At 51.5% G+C, this 17669-nt stretch overlaps 1 protein-coding gene and 1 pseudogene across 3 annotated transcripts; one reads left to right on the top strand and one right to left on the bottom strand.

Moving 5' to 3' along the window:
* Positions 1-4390: 4390 nt before the first annotated feature.
* LOC307067894 (uncharacterized protein SPEM3-like) lies at positions 4391-7992 on the bottom strand (annotated as a pseudogene). Its single transcript has 5 exons — positions 7989-7992; positions 7652-7708; positions 7224-7533; positions 5730-6788; positions 4391-5513 (listed from the first exon to the last, which is right to left on the bottom strand). The product of its transcript is annotated as an uncharacterized protein SPEM3-like (transcript).
* Positions 7993-9196: 1204 nt separating this feature from the next.
* Positions 9197-17153, top strand: LOC307068407 (acetylcholine receptor subunit beta-like; the record flags this gene model as incomplete). Of its 2 annotated transcripts, XM_079726248.1 has the most annotated exons (11): positions 9197-9254; positions 9340-9458; positions 10044-10088; positions 10623-10732; positions 10837-10945; positions 11311-11458; positions 11917-12126; positions 15340-15563; positions 16052-16233; positions 16588-16735; positions 17040-17153. In XM_079726248.1, 11 exons carry the CDS (start codon positions 9197-9199, stop codon positions 17151-17153), a joined length of 1467 nt encoding a protein of 488 aa, XP_079582374.1. The 2 variants fall into 2 exon arrangements, with proteins under 2 accessions (XP_079582374.1, XP_079582375.1); XM_079726249.1 differs by lacking the exon at positions 10044-10088.
* Between the last annotated feature and the right edge of the window lie 516 nt (positions 17154-17669).

Genomic DNA, 17669 nt, shown 5'->3' with positions numbered 1-17669 from the left:
GCCCAGGCTCAGCATGCAGAGCCCACTGAAGAGGTAGAACCACCTCCACTTCCGCAGGAGGCTCCATCTCAGCCTTCAGAGGCCCCTGAGGAACTAGAAACTTCAAGTCCTCAGGAGGCCCTCGCCCGGCCTTTGGAGACACTTAAAGAGGTTGTAGTTCGGCTAGAAGCACATCATGGGGTAAATGAAGCTCAGCAGTCAAACTTGTACAATGGCACTGTTAAATCTCTGGATCTGGCACTTACCATAACTGCACAGGTCACTAAAGAGGTTGAACCTTCTCCAGTCCAGGAGGAGACCCCATCTCAGCCTCCAGAGCGCCCTGAGGAGATTGAACCTTCTCTACTCCATCAAGAGGCCCCAACTCAGGCTCCAGAGAGCCCCGAGGAGGTTGTACCTTCTCCAGTCCAGCAGGAGGCCCCGTCTCAGCCTCCAGAGCACCCTGAGGAGATTGATCCTTCTCTACTCCATCAAGAGGCCCCAACTGAGTCTCCAGCTTTCCCTACTGAGTATGTACTTCAAATTCCAGTGACTGATGAGGTAGCATCTCTACCTGGCGTTCAGCGTCACGCTCATTCAAACTTGCCCAGTGTTAACACTTCAACCTCTGGATTTGGAATTTACCATCAATCCAGAGGCCACTACGGAAGCTGAGTTTCCTACAGCTCAGCAGGAGGCCCTGGCTCCACCTCTTGAGCATCCTGAGGAGACAGGATCTTCTCCAACCCAACAAGAGACCACAGTTAGGCCTCCAGAGCCTCCTGGAGAGGATGAGCAGTAGCAGCCAGCTCAGCCTTCTGAGCCTCCTGGGGAAGTTGAACCTTCTCCAACCCAGCAGGAGCCCACAGGTCAGCCTCCAGAGCCTCTTGTGGAAGCTGAGCCTTCTCCAAGTGAACAGGAACAACTGACTCAGCCTTCTGTGCCTACAGAGCCTCCTGAGAAGGTGAAAGCAGCAACCCAGCAGGAGACCCCAGCTCAGCTTTCAGAGTCTTTTGGAGAAGCTGAAACTTCTGCAACCCAGGAGGAAGCCTCAGCTCAGTCTCTAGAGCCTCCTAATCAGGCAGAATCTTCTCCAACCCAGCAGGAGATCCCAGCTCTGTCTCCTCCGGAGATAGGACCTTCTGCAACCCTGCAGGAGCAACCAGCTCAGCCTCCAGAGCCTTCTTCAGGGGAGGTGGAACCTTCTCCAACTCAACAGGAACAGCCAGCTCAACCTCCATAGCATCATGAAATGACAGTTTCACCTCCAAGTCACCCTCATGCTCAGCATTCAAAGTTATCCAGTGTCGCTGTCAAACCTGCAGATGTGGAGCTTACCATCACAAAAGAACCCACTCCAGAGGTGGGACCTTCTCCAAATCAGCACAAGCCTTCAGTTCAGCCCTCAGTGCCCCTTACTAATGCAGAATTTTCTACAACCCAGCATGAGGCCCCCACGCTGCCTTCACAGCCACCTGAGGAGTTTGAACTTTTGCCAGTTCAACAGGAGGCTCCAGCCCAATCTCCAGAAGCTGGTACACATAATAAACCTTCAGTACAAGAGGAGACCCCAGCTCAGTATCCAGAGCATCCCGGAGAAGAAGTTATTCCTGCCACAAGCCAGCAGAAGGCTCCAGATCAGCATCCACAGGCTCCTGAGGTTGTACCTTCTCCATCTCAGCAGGAAGACACAGCTCAGCATCCAGAGTGTCCTGGTGAGGTTGAATCTGCTCCAACTCAGTCTCCAGAGCTCTCTAATGTGACTGTAGTTTTCTCTCCAGAGCGTCATGTGACAACAGTTTCTCCTCTAGGTCAGGATCAAGCTCAGCTTCTGCAGCGGCCCAATGTCACTGTTAAACCTGTGGATCTTGCACTTATCGTAACTTCAGCTTTCACTAACTGGGTTGAATCTTCTCCACCCCAACAAGAAACCTCAGCTCAGTCTACAATGTCCCCTGAGCAGTTGGTACCTTTGTCAGTTCAGCAAGAGGTTTCAGATCAGCATGCAACCCCCTGTGAAAATGTTGAACCTTCTCCGGTCCAGCAGGGAGCCCCAACTCAACCTCAAGGGCTTCCTGAGGCAACTGAACCTTCTCCAAGCCAGCAGGAGAGCTCAGCTCAGCATCCAAAGCCCACTGAGTGGGTTGCACCTTCTTCAGTCCAGCATCAGCACCCAAGTCAGCCTCCAGGGGCCTCTACGGATGGTGCAGCTGAATCTTCAGCGCATAATGAAGTGACATTCTCACCTCTAGGTCCAGGTGGAGTTGAACATCCAGTGTTGCCTAACATCACAGTTCAACCCGTGGATCTGGTGGTTCTCTTAACTCTAGAGCCCACTAAAGAGGTTGAACATCCTCCAGTGCAGCAGGAGGACCCTACGCAGACTCCAGATCCCCCTGGAGGGGTAGAGCTTTCTTTAGTCCAGGAGGAGGCACCAGCTCAGTCTCCAGTTCCCCAGGGGGGCTCAGCTCCATCTCCTGAGCCCCCTAAGGAAGTGATACCTTCTCCCACACAGAAGGAGTTTCATGCTCAGTCATCAGAGCTCCTTGCAAAGGTGGAACCATTTCCAGTCCCTCAAGGGACCTTTCCTCAGCTTCTACAGCCCCCTGAGAATATGGAATCTTCTCCAGTCCAACAGGAGTTCCCAGACCTAGCTCTGGAACCCCTTAAAGAGACAGAACCTTCTCCAGCCCAGCAGGAGTCCCCATCTCAGTCTACAGAGCCACCTAAGGAGGTTGTAGCACAAACTCCAGTGCATTATGGGATGACAGTTCCAACACTAGGACAGGATCAAGCTCAGCATTCAAACTTGCCCAGTGTCACAGTTAAACCTTTGGACCAGGGGCTTCCCACAGCTCCAGAACCTACAACGTAGGCTGAACATTCCGCAGCCCTGCAGCAGACTGCAGTTCCTCCAACTTACCCTGAGGTGACATTTCCAAATCCAGAGCAAGTTCAGGCTCAGCATCCAACCTTGAGTGAGGCCACAGTTCAACCTTTGGACCTGGAAGTTACGTTAACTCTGGAATCCAGTATGGAGGTTGAACCTTCTCCAACCATGCAGCAGACCCAAGCTCAGCCTCCAGAGCTCACTAAGGAAGTTGTAACTCAATCTCCATTGTATCCCGAGGTGACAGTTCCAGCACCAGATCAGGATCATACTGAGCATCCAACATCACCAAGTATCACAGTTAAACCTTTGGACCTGGAGCTTACCACAACTCCAGAACCTACTAAAGAGTCTGAACATTCTACAGCCTGGCAGAATACTACAGCTCCCCCTCCAAAACACCCTGAGGTGACACTTGCACAACCAAACCTGACTCAAGTCACAGTTCCACCTGTGGACCTGGGAGTTAACATATCTCAGCAACCAAAGCCATCTGAGACAGTTCTTTTTCCTTTGACTCAGTATTCAGTATCCACAGGTCTTCCTGGTGTAAAATATACCCCAGAAAAGAAACAGCCAGAACAGAATGCCACCACAAACATCAGCATATGTGAGCTCTGTACCTGCAAAAATGAGACGCTGTCGTGTGTTGGTCTCAGCCCAAAGCAGAAGCTCCACAGAGTGCCTGAGCCAGAGCCTAACGCCTACAACGGCACCTTCACCATCGTGTAAGAATCGCCTTTCCTCATTTGTTCTCTGCATCCTGCCTGACATGGCAGCCTTTCTTCAGGTCTTCCTGGGTCCTCCTTATGTCCCCAATCCACATTGACTGACTTTCTGTTTCCACCTTTTGTTTGTCTATGATTCCTTATCTTCATCCTCCTTCTTACTATTTTTCCCTCTCCTCCAGTCTTTTAATTGCCCTTATTTTTCCCCCATTGTTTAATTCCCTAACATCTACTCTTCTCCCATCTTTACTCCATCCTCTTTATAGCAACATGTCCCTCTCCCCATCTCATTGGTGGTAATACAACAAAGTGGTTAACAGTAGAGATTCCGGAGCCAGACTACCTGGGTTTGAACCCAGGTCAGTCATTTATTAGCTTTATGACACAATTTCCTATCTGTAAAATGGGGATTATGGTAGTTATCATCTCATCTCATAGGATGACTCTTATGACTCCTCAACAAAATTGGATGCCAGGGAAATTCTGTTCCCTGAGAAAGAGAATTTTTAACTTTTTAACTTAATTTTTAACAGAATTAATTTTCCTTAATTTTAAATAATTTACATTCTAATAGGCATTTGGCTAGTGGCTACTGTAATTGACAATGCAGCTCTAGGGCCTTGGGGATAATGGATTTAGATAGACAGCGATGGAGGGAAAGCAGGGATAGTTTAGGTCCTCATCAGGCCCTGTGGGATGGGGCTGGGGTGGATGTCCTCAAAAATCCACAGAACACTTCTCTTGTCTCTTTATTCCTCATGCATATCTGTCCCCTCTTTTTCTAGGTTTCTCATCACACACTGTTATCCCCACTCCTTGATGGTCTCCGGTGAGTTGTTGGATGTCTCTCAGTGAAGGCACCTGGGAGACAGAGCTTCGCACTTGTCCCTGCCTGCTGTTTCTGGCGGGCGTCAAAGACCACACGCCCTAGCCGGGTGCCTGAACCAGGACAGTAGGGCTTCCAGCTGGTTTTGGGAGGCGTAGACATCTGGTGATAGTTCTGGCAAGCTGGAGGAACTGTATCAATGGGGTGGTACATCCAGTCTTGGCTGCCTGTTCGCTGCGAGGAGGTTAGCAGGTCATTGTAGGCCCCCTGAGCCTTGGCAGAGCAGAAGTTGTGACTGGGTGGGACAGAAGTCCATGGTATGTGCTGCCCTGCATCCTCCTTTTGAGGAACTGTCTCAGATATGAATGACTTTTGGGTCTGATGTGGGCCCAAAACTTGGACAGAGTCAGTTCCCAGAAGGTTCTTGTGGAGGCCAGGGTTTGGGATAAGGCCAGAGTTGTTATGGAGGCCTGGTCTCTTGGATAAGCCAGAGTCTTGAGTAAGGGCTGGACCCTTATGGGGGCCAGGATCTCAATTAATTCCTGAGTACTTGTGGAAGTTAGGGTCATGGGTATATTCTGAGCTCCTGTAAATTCCAGCATCTTGGGTTAGGCCACATCACCTTTTGACTTCAGTGGCTTGGGTAAGGCCTGGATTCTTATGGAGGTCAGAATCTTGAGTAAGGCCTTGGCTTCTGCAGACACCAGAATCTTGGGTCAGACCTGGATTCTTGTAGTCTCCTGAGTCTTGGGTAAGCCTTGAGCCCTTATGGAGGCAAGGGGTTTGCACAAGGCCTGGGTTCTTATGGAGCCCAGATTCCTGGCAAAGGACTGAGCTCTTGTTGATTGCAGAGTCTTGGGCAAGGTATGGACTCTTCTGTGGCCCAGAGTCTTGGGTAAAGTCTGGACTCCCAGAGACTCCTGAATCTTGGGCATTGCCTGTACTCTTGTCACATCCAGAATCTTGAGAAGGGTGTGGGTTATTATGGAAGCGAGTTTTTTGAGAAAGCCCTCGACTTTTATAGAGTACAGTCTCTTGGTTTCACTCTAGATTCCTATAGACTCCAGAATCATGCATAAAGCCTGAGCTCCTATTAATGTAAGAAGTTTGGAGAAATGATGTGTTCTTGCAGAGACCAGAGGGTTGGGTGAGATATGGGCTTTTAAAGAAACGTCCATGTAGAGTAGAACCTAAGATCTTCTGGGAGCCAGAATCTTGGGTAATGACTGGATTCTTCTGAAGTTCAGAGTCTTGGGAAAGGCTTTGATTCTTGCAGAGGTAAGGGTCTTGGGTAAGGGCTGGAAGCTTGTGGAGGCCTGGATCTTGAGCAAGGCCTTGGTTCTTGGGGAGGCCTTCATCTCGGGTAAGGCCTGGGTTCTTGTGGAGGACTGGATTTGGGGTAAGTCCTGGGTTTCTGGAAACTCTATAGTCTTTTGAACGGCCTGGGGTCCTTTGGAGGATAGAGCCCTGGTTGAGGACTAGACTCTCATGAAGTTCAGGGGGTTGGGGCTAGTTTTGGGTTTGGGAAGTAGTGGAAAACTGGGGAGGGATGGGGCCCTGGGGAGAGAGGACAGACTGAGGAGACTTGGAGTTTGGGGGAAAGGTGGGGGGTTGTATTAAGGTGGAGGGCTTCTGGTGGTTGCTGTGTTGATGAAGGACAAAGGATCTGGGAGAAACAAGAGGCAGATAAAGAGTGCATGGGGGAGGCATGGTGCATGGTGAGCTCTGGGCACTGGTCACGGAATGGAAGCAAGGTTGAGAAGGTGCAGCATCCTTGGAGTACACCAGGAATTTGGGGTAGACTGGAGTCTGGGGATCCATGTTTCTCTTCTCAGACCTGCAAGGATGGAAGCTACAGTAAGGGAAGGTCTTGGACGGTACAAATTTGTCTTTGGCACCATTTGAGATCTTCCATTCCATATTCCCCAACTCCACGTAACCCAGTATGGATCCTGTGGAGGGCTTGGCACTGTCCCCACTACATTGCTTCAGCGTTTGCTCAGCTGTACCAGAGCTCACCAGACCATGCCCCTCTTGGGGCCTGGAGAGGGTACCCAAGTCATTTCTGGAGTACCCAGAGTTCTGAGGGGGACACACATGGAATAAGTTCTGCTTTACGCTGCGGGCATCGTAGACCACATGGCCGGAGGAGAGGCCTTGGCTGAAGGCAGACAAGGTAGAGGGAATAGAATCTAGGATGGGGGTAGGGGTGGTGGAAGGGACTGGAGTGGTCGTCAGGGCCATGACCAGTGCTGGGACAGAGGTTGTGGCAGAGGTCGGGACAGGGGCTGGTGTAGGGGCTAGGGCAGGAGTAGTAGCAGGGGTAGAAGTTGGGGGAGGGACCAGAGTGTTGGCATGGGTATAGGTCAGATGAGCATGGGTCAGGGTGCAGAGAGAAGTGTGGCCCAGGGACTGGGCTGAGGCATGTGAGGGGGCCTGGGCTTGGGCCTGGGCTGGGGTATGGGCTGAGGTGTGCTCAGGGCCATGGACCTGGGCAGGGCTGTGCTCAGGGGTGAGGGCTGGGGAGCGGGTCTTGGCTTGGGGGGTAGTGTGCTCAGGGGGGTGGAATGTGGAGCAAGTCTGGGCCTGAGGTGGGGCTTGCACAGAGGGGTGGTTGTAGGAGAAGGTCTGGGCCTTGGCAGGAGAATGTGCAGGGAGCTGAACTGGGGGGCAGGTCTGGGCCCTGGCTGGGGCCTGGGCTGGGTCATAGTCTGGGGTCTTAGTCTTGCTCTCTTGGGGCAGGCGGAGTGGAACAACGTCCTCCTTGCTTCTCGTGCAGAGCTTGGAAGATGTCTCTTACCTGGAGTTAAAGGTGGCTTGGGACTTTAAGGCTGTGAACGGAGGGGCCTCCCCAGCTCCCACTACCCCCTCCTTCCACAGTCCCCGTGGAGCCTCCGTGGAAGCCCGAGCCCGTCCACACTGAGGCGGCATCCAGCAGCACTTAGAAGCCGTCTCATCATCTGTTTCTGGTATCCAGGAGTCAAGGTGTTTTGGGTGCCCGAGCAGGAAGCTTGGGCAATGGCGGAAGTGAGGAGAAACTCTTGAGCACATGTTCTTGGGATCCACTGAGCAGTGCATGCGATGGCTGTCTACACAGCTGGCTTGCTTGTCTGTGGGGAAAGGCGAGATGGGACAGGGCCTGGGTTCCTGAGGGGCTGAGAATCAAGGCAGGGATAGAAGAAAGGGGACAGGGCCACATCCCCTGTGCACATGCTGGCGCCCACTCACCTTTGGGGAAATATGGTTGAAACCTGCCTGCAAGAATCACTTCAGTTGCATCCAGAGCTGAGGGAAGCAGGGGACGGGGGAGGCCAGGATCAGGGTGAGCCCTGAAATCCAACCCTTGTCCGGCCACACCCCAGCAGCCCTACTACCTCAGCCCCTTCAAGACCCCAGGGCTCCCCCAACCCCACTGCCCAGATCCTGCCCTGACCAGTCACCACGTTGATCCCCACGTTGAGCAAGATGAAGCTGACCAGGATCAGAAGAATTGAGTCTCCTAGGTCTTGGCATTTCCTGGGGGTGGTGCCAGAACACGGCTGGGCTCAGTAATGGGTTTGCTCACCCATGGCCGGACATCCCAGGACTGCCTGGGTCCCCTGGCCTCCATATGTATACTGGGAACCAGACTGGGTCATAATAGGGCAGGTGGTGGGGTCACCATGAGGGAGGGGGATGAAAAGCAGGGCCCAGGGTGGCATTCGCTGGTTACCAGGGTCAGGTAAGCTGAGCCTGGACAGTCAAACAGGGCCCGGAGGCCGGCACACCTCCTGTCGAGCGGATTACTTCCTTCTGAATCTCAGCTCTAGGACATAGACCACGACTCTCAGCCCTTCCCTCTAGGATGGAACTAGAGCCTATATAGGCATGTTATTGCTCTAGATTAAGAGTTCTCGACCCACGCTCCCACCTTCTCTATTGATACCTGTTAAGCAGGAGCTCTGGAAAGGAGCCAGCTGTGATTCACAAAGAACTAAGTTCTGGATGGATCAAGAACCACTTCTTGTTTTCCCTAGACAATTTTCCAAAAATCTTATTCTTCCTATAGAATGCTAACCTTATTTTTTTACATGCAGTTTCTAGCTCCTGCAACTCAGCTGGGGTCCTGCCAGGGAACAGAGGCTGAGGAAAGGCAGAGGAGTTTTGCAAGGAATCCCTGGCTCATAGAAGGGCAGCTAGGATGGGAAAGGGGCCAGAGCCATGGCATGGCTGGACCTGTGCCTGGGTTGGGGGGGACATGAACACTTAGCTACCTCAGCAGGAATTCCTTCCAGGTCCCCTTTAAAGCTGAAGTCTTTAGGGTAATGGGTCTAGAATAAAAAAAGACAAATGGGACATAGCTTTGAGCCCCCTCAAATGAGGAGATACCAATTCAGCAATAAGTCCCACCCTCCTCCCCTACAGGTCAGGCCAAGGAGGGTGAGGGCCTCTTGGTCTCTAGACCACATACACCCCTCCAGCTTCTAACTGAATAGAACTTGCTTTACCTCAGCTGGCTGTTAGGTACCCAAAAAGGCTCTGCTCCCGGGGGACCAGTCTCCACTCCATGCTTTCTCAATTAAAGACGATTTATACAATTGAAGTGTTGTCTGCCATCTGTGGGTAGCAGGCTTTGGCAGTTGTTCAGGGAGGGATGAAGTCCCAGGGGCGGGGCGGGTAGGCTAGCGGCTGCCCCCCAATAACAGGTGCACATTCCTGGGCGCCTCGTCACTTCCCCTGCGCTGCTGTCCTGGCGGCTCACCCAAGGGGACTCACTGAGCGACGCTGCGGGCTATGACCCCAGGGGCGCTGGTGCTGCTGCTGGGGGCGTTGGGGGCGCCTTTCGCCCCGGGTAAGTCTGGGCCTCAAAGGGACAGTGACAGGGCCAGAGGTCGTGGCCGGGCACCAGGGCTTCACTCAGTTCTCTCCTCCTCCAGGCGCCCGCGGCTCGGAGGCAGACAGCCGAGTCCGCGAGAAACTTTTCTCGGGCTATGATAGCTCGGTGAGGTCGGCGCGGGAGGTGGGAGACCGCATCCTAGCGCAATTAATCAGCCTGGTGAGGGCGCACGCGGGGAGTTGAGGTCTGGCCCACGAGCCGGCTGGGGTGCGTGGCTTTAGGCAGGGCGGTACCAAGAGACCACTGGGGACGGGGTCCGGGGCGAGGCCAGGCTGGGTGACTGACGGGCCGTTAGTAGAGATTGGGTCGAAATCGGACCAATGGACAAGCTGTGGGCGTGGCTGCTGGACGGGCCAGGATTGAGCCGGGCAGGATGATGAACGGGCCTGTGGGCGGATCTCAAAGTGGAGCTGGGGCCGATGGACAGGCCAGAGAGCGGACCTTGAGGCGGGGTCACAGGCTGGGGCGGACCTTGGTGCCGGACAGGGTCAATAAACAACAGCGGGCAGAGATTCACTCCGGCTGGGGCTGGGACAGATAAATGAACGGGCTAGCTGTATGGCCAGCAGGAAGTTTATGAGATAGAGGCGGAGCTTAAGCCAACGCAGTTTATAGGAGGTGGGGCTTGAACCCAAGAGGGTGCGACTCAGAAAAAGAGGGGAGTTTCCAGGGAGAGTTTACCCACCGAGCCCCTCATTTCTCTACACTGCCATCATATCTACCCTTTAAACTTTTCCCTTCTAGAACGAGAAGGATGAGGAGATGAGCACAAAGGTCTCCTTAGACCTGGTACGGAGACCCCCGCAGGGTGGAAAGGGCGGGCGTCCCGCTGCCTTTACAATTTCCTCGAATGTCCCGCCCAGTAAGATTTTTTTTTTTTTGCATCACGACCTCAGAAAACACATTTATAACTGAAACAGAAGCTTCAGGAAACAATACCTGTCTTTACTATGGGAGCTGTATTCCATGCATTTTTCATTCTAAAAATTTTTTAACACTGGTTTGGGGCCACTCATTTGATTCCGGACCTATGAAAAGGGTCGTTAACTGCAGTTTGAAAACCACTGTTTTAGAGGCTAGCGTACAACCCCCTCGTTTTTACAGAAAAAAGAAATTGGGGCCCGATGAGAGAGAAGGGGAAATTAGTTGATAGGGTCCCAAAGAGTGCAGCTGGAGTCTTAAACAGAGCCCCGGCCTCCGGAACCACAGACCATGCCTGCGCGGCTCTCCTCCCTTGCATTCCCTGCCTGGGCTTCCTTCCCACATCCCAAGACTTCTTCCAGCCCCCAGCCCCAGACGGCCCCTCAGCCTCTGCTTCCCTAGGAGTGGACTGACGACAGGCTGAGCTGGGACCCTGAGGAGCACGAGGGCATCGCTTCACTCCGCATCACTGCCGAATCCGTGTGGCTACCAGACGTGGTGCTCCTAAACAAGTAAGGATGTTCCCAAAGTCTGGGAGGTGGGGCAGGGCCTCTGGAGGGGCGCGGCCTCCAGAGGGAGGGGCCTGATCCCAGATGAGAAGATTCTTTCCCTGCAGCAACGACGGAAATGTTGACGTTGCTCTGGACATCAGCATCGTGGTGTCCTCCGACGGCTCCGTGCGCTGGCAGCCCCCGGGCACCTATCGCAGCAGCTGCAGCATCCAGGTGTCCGGGCCCCACCTGGGAAGCTCAAGGCGCTCCTAGAAACCCTCACTCGGATATCCCTCCTCCATTATCCCCATGACCCTCACGTCTCTCTTACCCTTCTGATTTTCCGTTGAGTTTCATCTTCTCCGTCCACTTTCATTGACTTCCAGTCTTCCTCAGTGACCGCCCCCCTCCATTGTCCATGACCTCCCCGCATAACCTTCTTATTCCTCTGTGACTCCACTTCTCTGGGATCTTCCCCTGGTGGTCCCTATCTCCCTAGTGCCCCATATCCTCTGACCCCTGTCTGCCCTGTGACCTCCCCAACTCCCCCAGCCCTGACCAGCTCTCTGGCAGCTCTAGTGACTCTCCACTCCATCCCGGTCACCTACTTCCCCTTTGACTGGCAGAACTGCACCATGGTGTTCAGTTCCTATAGCTATGACAGCTCAGAAGTCAGTCTGCAGACCGGCTTGGGTCCCGATGGGCAGGAGCGTCAGGAAGTGCACATTCATGAAGGCACCTTTATTGGTGAGTGGGCATGGCTCCCATGTCCATGGGCTTTATGATTTCCAGTTTCTAACAGGCTGATAAATATACTCCATCAGTGAGTCCCTGTGGGTTCAGCAAGATAGATGTAACTGTCTATATTTTATGGTTATGGAAATTGAGACTTGCTCAGATTTATTAGAGATGGGCTGTCCAGCCCAGGGACCGTAGCTAGCCCCTTATTACATCAGTCCCCCCTGCTCTAGGATGTGGCAGAGAAAGCCATATCTGGGAATTCCCTGGCGGTCCAGTGGTTAGGACTCCACACTTTCACTGCTGAGGGCCCGGGTTCAATCCCTCGTTGGGGAACTAGGATCCCACAAGCAGCGCAGTGGTGCAGTGAGGCAAAAAAAAAAAAAAAATGAAAGCCGTATCTGGCACCAACAAAGACAGGTTCCACATCTGTGTCACCTTCTCTTCTCCCTCCCCCGCCCCCCACGAGAATGGTCAATGGGAGATTATTCACAAGCCTTCTCAGCTAATCCAGCCTCCAGTGGATCCTAGGGGAGGGGGGGAAAGACGGCGTGAAGAAGTCACCTTCTACCTCATCATTCGCCAGAAGCCTCTCTTTTACGTGGTCAACGTCATTGCCCCACGCATCCTCATCACTCTTCTGGCCATCTTCGTCTTCTACCTGCCACCAGTTGCAGGTAAGAGGGGAAGGGGCCCAGCAGTCCTTCTTACCAATTGCTCAGGTTCTTCCTCTTCGCCTATAATACAGGGAAGGTTTTCGTGCCAACTGAAGCCTTCATGAACTGTGCTTCAGCAATCTGACCCAGGTTTTCCTTTCAGGAAGAGCCTTTGCCTCTGCATCCAGATTTCCCCTCCAACCTCAAGCTCTACCTCCCCTCTGCTGCTCACTTCTCTGCACCCAGTAACTTCTGAACTCTTCCCTTCAGAGTCCTAGGATCTCATCCTTGGAACTGCCACTCCTCTGACCAACAAACTCCCAGGCTTAGCTAACGCTTCCTTTCCCTTTCCCCATTCCTGGCATCCTCCCTCCCCCACTTGTCAAATGCCGCCTACTAGTCCCTTAACCTCCTATCTCCCTTGGAAATAATAGCCAACATTTCTCTGGGAGACAGCACAATATGCTAACAGAGTAACCTTGGGCAAATTCCTTAATCTCTTAGTGTCCTGATCTGGAAATAAGACAGTCGTTGTCTCTCCCCCATAGGACTATTTTGAGGATTAACTGAGTTAATAGAACTATGCCTGGTACTCTGTAAGCTTTGTGTAAGTGTAGGTATAGTCTTTTCTAATTTTGAGTACTTGCTATAAGATAATACAAACAATGTGTTACATATATTAACTCAGTTCTAAGCTTCAAAACTCTGTGAGGTAAGTACTGAATTGCCTTCCCATTTCACAGAGGCTAAGTGAGTTGAAGTCATTCACCTGACATTACACAGAGAGAGGCAGTGTTGCTATTCCAACCCTGCTTAGTACTAGTCTGATTCAGAGACTGATATCCTAAACACTCATATTCAAAACATGCTTTCCTGGGAGTTCCCTGGTAGCCTAGTGGTTAGGATTCTGGGCTTTTACTGCTGTGGCCTGAAAAACAAAACAAAACAAACAAAAAACACATGCTTTCCTTCTCTGTGTAATCAAGCCCTCTCTCAGTCTAGGGAAGGAGAGTGATGCATCTCTAGAACACACTTCCACATGTAACTTCTCCTTCTTCCTGGAGCAATGCGAATCTTGGGACCCAATATTACAGGACTAAAGTAGAACAGACCATAATAGTTATTTATTTCAATACCTTCCATGAAGTTTTCAGTGCCTGTTGTATGCCACAGTAATAAGCAGCCACCTGGTATATTCTTATATACTAGGTTTCATTTTCAGATCCTTCGATTTGCTATATAGTTCCTGCTACAGGGGTTGGTCCATTCATTCATTTAACAATATTTGTTAAACATCTGTAATGTGCAAGGCACTGGGAATGCATCAGTGAATAAAACAGACAAAATCCCTGCTCTTGTGGAGTTTATATTCTAGTGGGGGAGACAGTCAGTAAACAAAATAAATAAACCCATTGGATAGTATATTATTATTTTTTTAATTAATTAATTAATTAATTAATTTAGGCTACGTGGGTCTTTGTTGCTGCGCGGGGGCTTTCTCTAGTTGTGGTGAACAGGGGCTACTTTCGTTGCAGTGCACGGGCTTCTCATTGCGGTGGCTCCTCTTGTTGTGGAACACGGAATCTAGGCGCACGGGCTTCAGTAGTTGTGGCACCTGGGCTCAGTATTTGCAGCTCACGGGCTCTAGAGCACAGGCTCAGTAGTTGTGGTGCACGGGCTTATTTGCTCTGCGGTATGTGGGATCTTCCCGGACCAGGACTCAAACCCGCGTCTCCTGCATTGGCAGGCGGATTCCTAAACCACTGTGCCACCAGGGTAGTCCTAGATAGTATATTAGGAGAGGTCAATTCCTAAGAAGGAAAAACAGGAAAAGGGTTTGGGGAGGATGAGAATGGGGGTAGGGGTTGCAATTTATTTATTTATTTAAACAATTTTATTGAAATATAGTTGATTTACAATGTTGTGTTTCATTTCTGCTGTACAGCAAAGTGACTCATTTATAGATATATTTTTTTTTCATATTCTTTTCCGCTATGGTTTATCACAGGGGTTGCAATTTAAAAATAGGATGGTCAGGGGCTTCCCTGGTGGTGCAGTGGTTGAGAATCTGCCTGCCAATGCAGGGGACACGGGTTCGAGCCCTGGTCTGGGAAGATCCCACATGCCGCGGAGCAACTAGCCCCGTGAGCCACAATTACTGAGCCTGCGCGTCTGGAGCCTGTGCTCCGCAACAAGAGAGGCCGCGATAGTGAGAGGCCCGCGCACCGCGATGAGGAGTGGACCCCACTTGCTGCAACTAGAGAAAGCCCTCGCACAGAAACGAAGACCCAACACAGCCATAAATAAATAAGTAAAAGTTAAAAAAAAAAATAGGATGGTCAGTGAATGCCTCACTAAAAAGGGAATGTTTGATCAATATTTGAACAAAGACTTGAAGGAAGTGAGAGAATGACCCTGGTAGATATCTGGGGGAAGAAATTACCAGGAGGAGTTAACAGTGAATGCAAAGGCTCTGAGGTGGGCGTGTGCCTTGCATATTCAAGAAATAACCAATGAAGTAATAACTGAAAGAAGTAAGCAAGAGAGAAAACAGTATGAGATGTAGTCAGAGAGCAAATGGGAAGGCCTTGTAGACTTCAGTAAGGACTTTTATGCTAAAGGCTATGGGAAACCACTGGAGTGATATGATCTAATTTACATTTTAATGGGATCAATCCGGCTGCTCTGTTGAGAACAGTCAGCAGGGGGGCAAAGGATGAAACAAAGAGGAGGCCTTTATAATAACTCAGATCTGAGGTAATGGTGGCTTGTACCAGGATGGTAGTGGTAGGTGGGATAAGTCATCAGTTTCAGGATATATTTTGAAGGTACAGCCAATAGGGTTTGGTATGGATTGCATATGGGATGAGAGAGAGGAGAGCTGAGAATGATTCCGAGGGATTTGGCCTGAGCCACAGGAAAGATCGAGTTGTCATTTATGAACTGAGGAAGACTGTGGGGGGAGTCGGTGGTGAGGGAATTAAGTTTTGGACATGTTAAGTTCGAGATGTCTATTGGACACCCAAATGGAGAGGTTAAGTAGGCAGGTGGATACAAGTGTGGAATTTAGGGGAATCAGTCCAGGTTGGAGGTATAAATGTAGGAGTTATTTGCATGCAGTTGGCCCTTCCAAAAGCCTGTCCTTGAGTGGGCTGGAAACACGTCATTGATCATGCCAGGGAGATTGCTTTCTGGCAAAGCCTAATCCTTCCGCCTACCCCTCTGTCCCCCAAGGAGAGAAGATGGGGCTCTCGATCTTTACCCTGCTGACCCTTACTGTGTTCCTGCTGCTGCTGGCAGACAAAGTGCCTGAGACCTCCCTGTCTGTCCCCGTCATTATCAAATACCCCATGTTCACCATGGTCCTTGTCACCTTCTCAGTCATCCTTAGCATCGTAGTCCTCAACCTGCACCATCGCTCACCCCACACCCACCAAATGCCCCTTTGGGTCCGTCAGGTAAGAAGATCTCTCCAACCTGTGTTAACTCTCAATCCTAGTATTTGGCTTTTTGTCCAGGTATCGCTCCTCCCTCCCACCAACTTTCAACCTTCCCTTTCACAGACCTGAGGGAGAACTACAACTCCTGGTAGAGTGTCAAAGTGCCAAGGTCTTTGGGTGTTGAAATGTTGCCCAATTAATTTTATCTTCCCATCATTAACATTGCGTAGATCCCAGACTCTCTTCATCAATACTGCCCATCGTGGGTCCCAAGGAAGCATTCTCAGGGTTAGGTACTATCAGGGTGGAAGCCCTCAGAACTTTTCTTTCCAGTCAGGATGCCTCCTAACCCACTTAAGAACTCTTGGGCTGTGTAGTTGCATTTCATCTGTGGGACGCATGCACGCATGCGCAGGAATGGGCACGTGCCGTGGGGGTGGTTGGCGGCTTCCCTTCTGGTCTGAAAGCATAAGAGCCCCCTCCAAGACGCCTCTTCTACTCTGCAGATCTTTATCCACAAACTCCCTCCGTATCTGGGTCTGAAGAGACCCAAACCTGAGAGAGACCAGATACCAGAGCCACCTCCTATACCTCTCAGGGATTCTCCAGGAAGTGGCTGGGGTCGGGGAACAGATGAATATTTCATCCACAAGCCATCACAAGATTTTCTCTTCCCCAAACCCAACAGGTAGTATTTACTCCCCATCGCCCACGTAGAAGGGAGAGGGAGAACTACAGTTCCCAGAAGACTGTGCGGAGGCAGGCGTCCTAAGCTCCCGGAGGATGTCGTGGTTGAGCATCATGGGAGTTGTAGTACCCCTTCTGTTGCCCACTTTGCGGGGAGATGGGAACTAAAGCGTAAGGGAATAGGAGGAATTGCGGAAGGCTAGAGAGGTCGCCGCTGTCGGAGAGAACCTAAAGGGCTCTCTCACGTTTTGAAACCTGGATGGGCGTTGGAGGAGGGAATTGGGGCGGGGCCTAGAGCACCCGCACAGGCCGTCTTTGCGCTACGGTCGTGGCCAAACAGACTCGCCTCTTCCAGGTCCCAGCCTGAACCGTCTGCCCCGGACCTGCGGCCATTTATCGATGGTCCAAGCCGGGCTGTGGGCCTGCCTCCCGAGCTACGGGAGGTCGTTTCCTCAATCAGCTACACCGCTCAACAGCTGCGGAAACAGGAGGACCACGACGCGGTGACTCCAAAGAGGGTGGCCTAAGGCAAGGCCTGGGTGGCCTTGGCTCCACCTGCAAACTTAGGCTCCGCCCCCAGCACTCGATTTTATTTCTGATTGGAAGTTTGCCTCACTTGGTCCCGCCCCCTGGCTTCCGACTTGTTCTTTACTCACGTCCGTCGCCCGCAGTTTCGCTCTCTGCTATTCTGCGGGCCCGACCTTGTCTCAAAGCCGTGGTTGGAGGACCTGGGTGCGGTACAGGGCCTTTGGGCCGCCTTCCCTGGGGGTCTGGAGCTCAGGAACAGTTTCCTCTTCCTACCCCCAGCTGAAGGAGGACAGGCAGTTTGTGGCCATGGTGGTGGACCGCCTCTTTCTGTGGACCCTCGTCATCTTTCTGGACGCCACGTACCACTTGCCCCCTCCCGACCCCTTTCCTTGAGGACGAGAGGGCCGAGACCGAGGTCCTCGGCCACTTGAATTGAGAGTTTGATAGTACTCTCAAGTCCTATCCCTTTCTGCATCTTAACTGCTTCACTAGGAGTCCAATCCTCTCCTCGTTTCGTTTCTAGGGAGGAAGCCCAAGTGGGACTGGGCAGCTGGGGGTCTTGGGCCCACCTGAAATGCACTATCCGCTTATTTACTCTTTGGCTTCTTGAAGAAGCTCCATTGGATATTCACATCTAGGTTGGCAATGAATGGAACAAAGAACAAGAACTAGATTGTAAGCCTTCTGAGGGCAGGAACTATGGCTGTTCACTGTAATATCCCCAGCACCTAGCACAGATCCTAACCTATACAGCCGGTACCTCTGATTGAATGAATAGGGAAATTATTTTTTCTGTAAGGAAATACACTAAGTAATAGTGCTTATGTTTGCATGTTGGGACTAGTGGTCGTTTTTTCTTTGTTTTGACCTTTCTGTAGTTTATTGTATTTTGTAATATGTATTATCTTT

Source organism: Hyperoodon ampullatus, assembly GCF_949752795.1.
Source record: "Hyperoodon ampullatus genome assembly, chromosome: 19".
In the NCBI taxonomy this organism is placed as follows: domain Eukaryota; kingdom Metazoa; phylum Chordata; class Mammalia; order Artiodactyla; family Ziphiidae; genus Hyperoodon; species Hyperoodon ampullatus.
The sequence above is the reverse complement of the archived record's forward strand: the minus strand, read 5'-3'. Positions and strand labels throughout refer to the sequence as shown.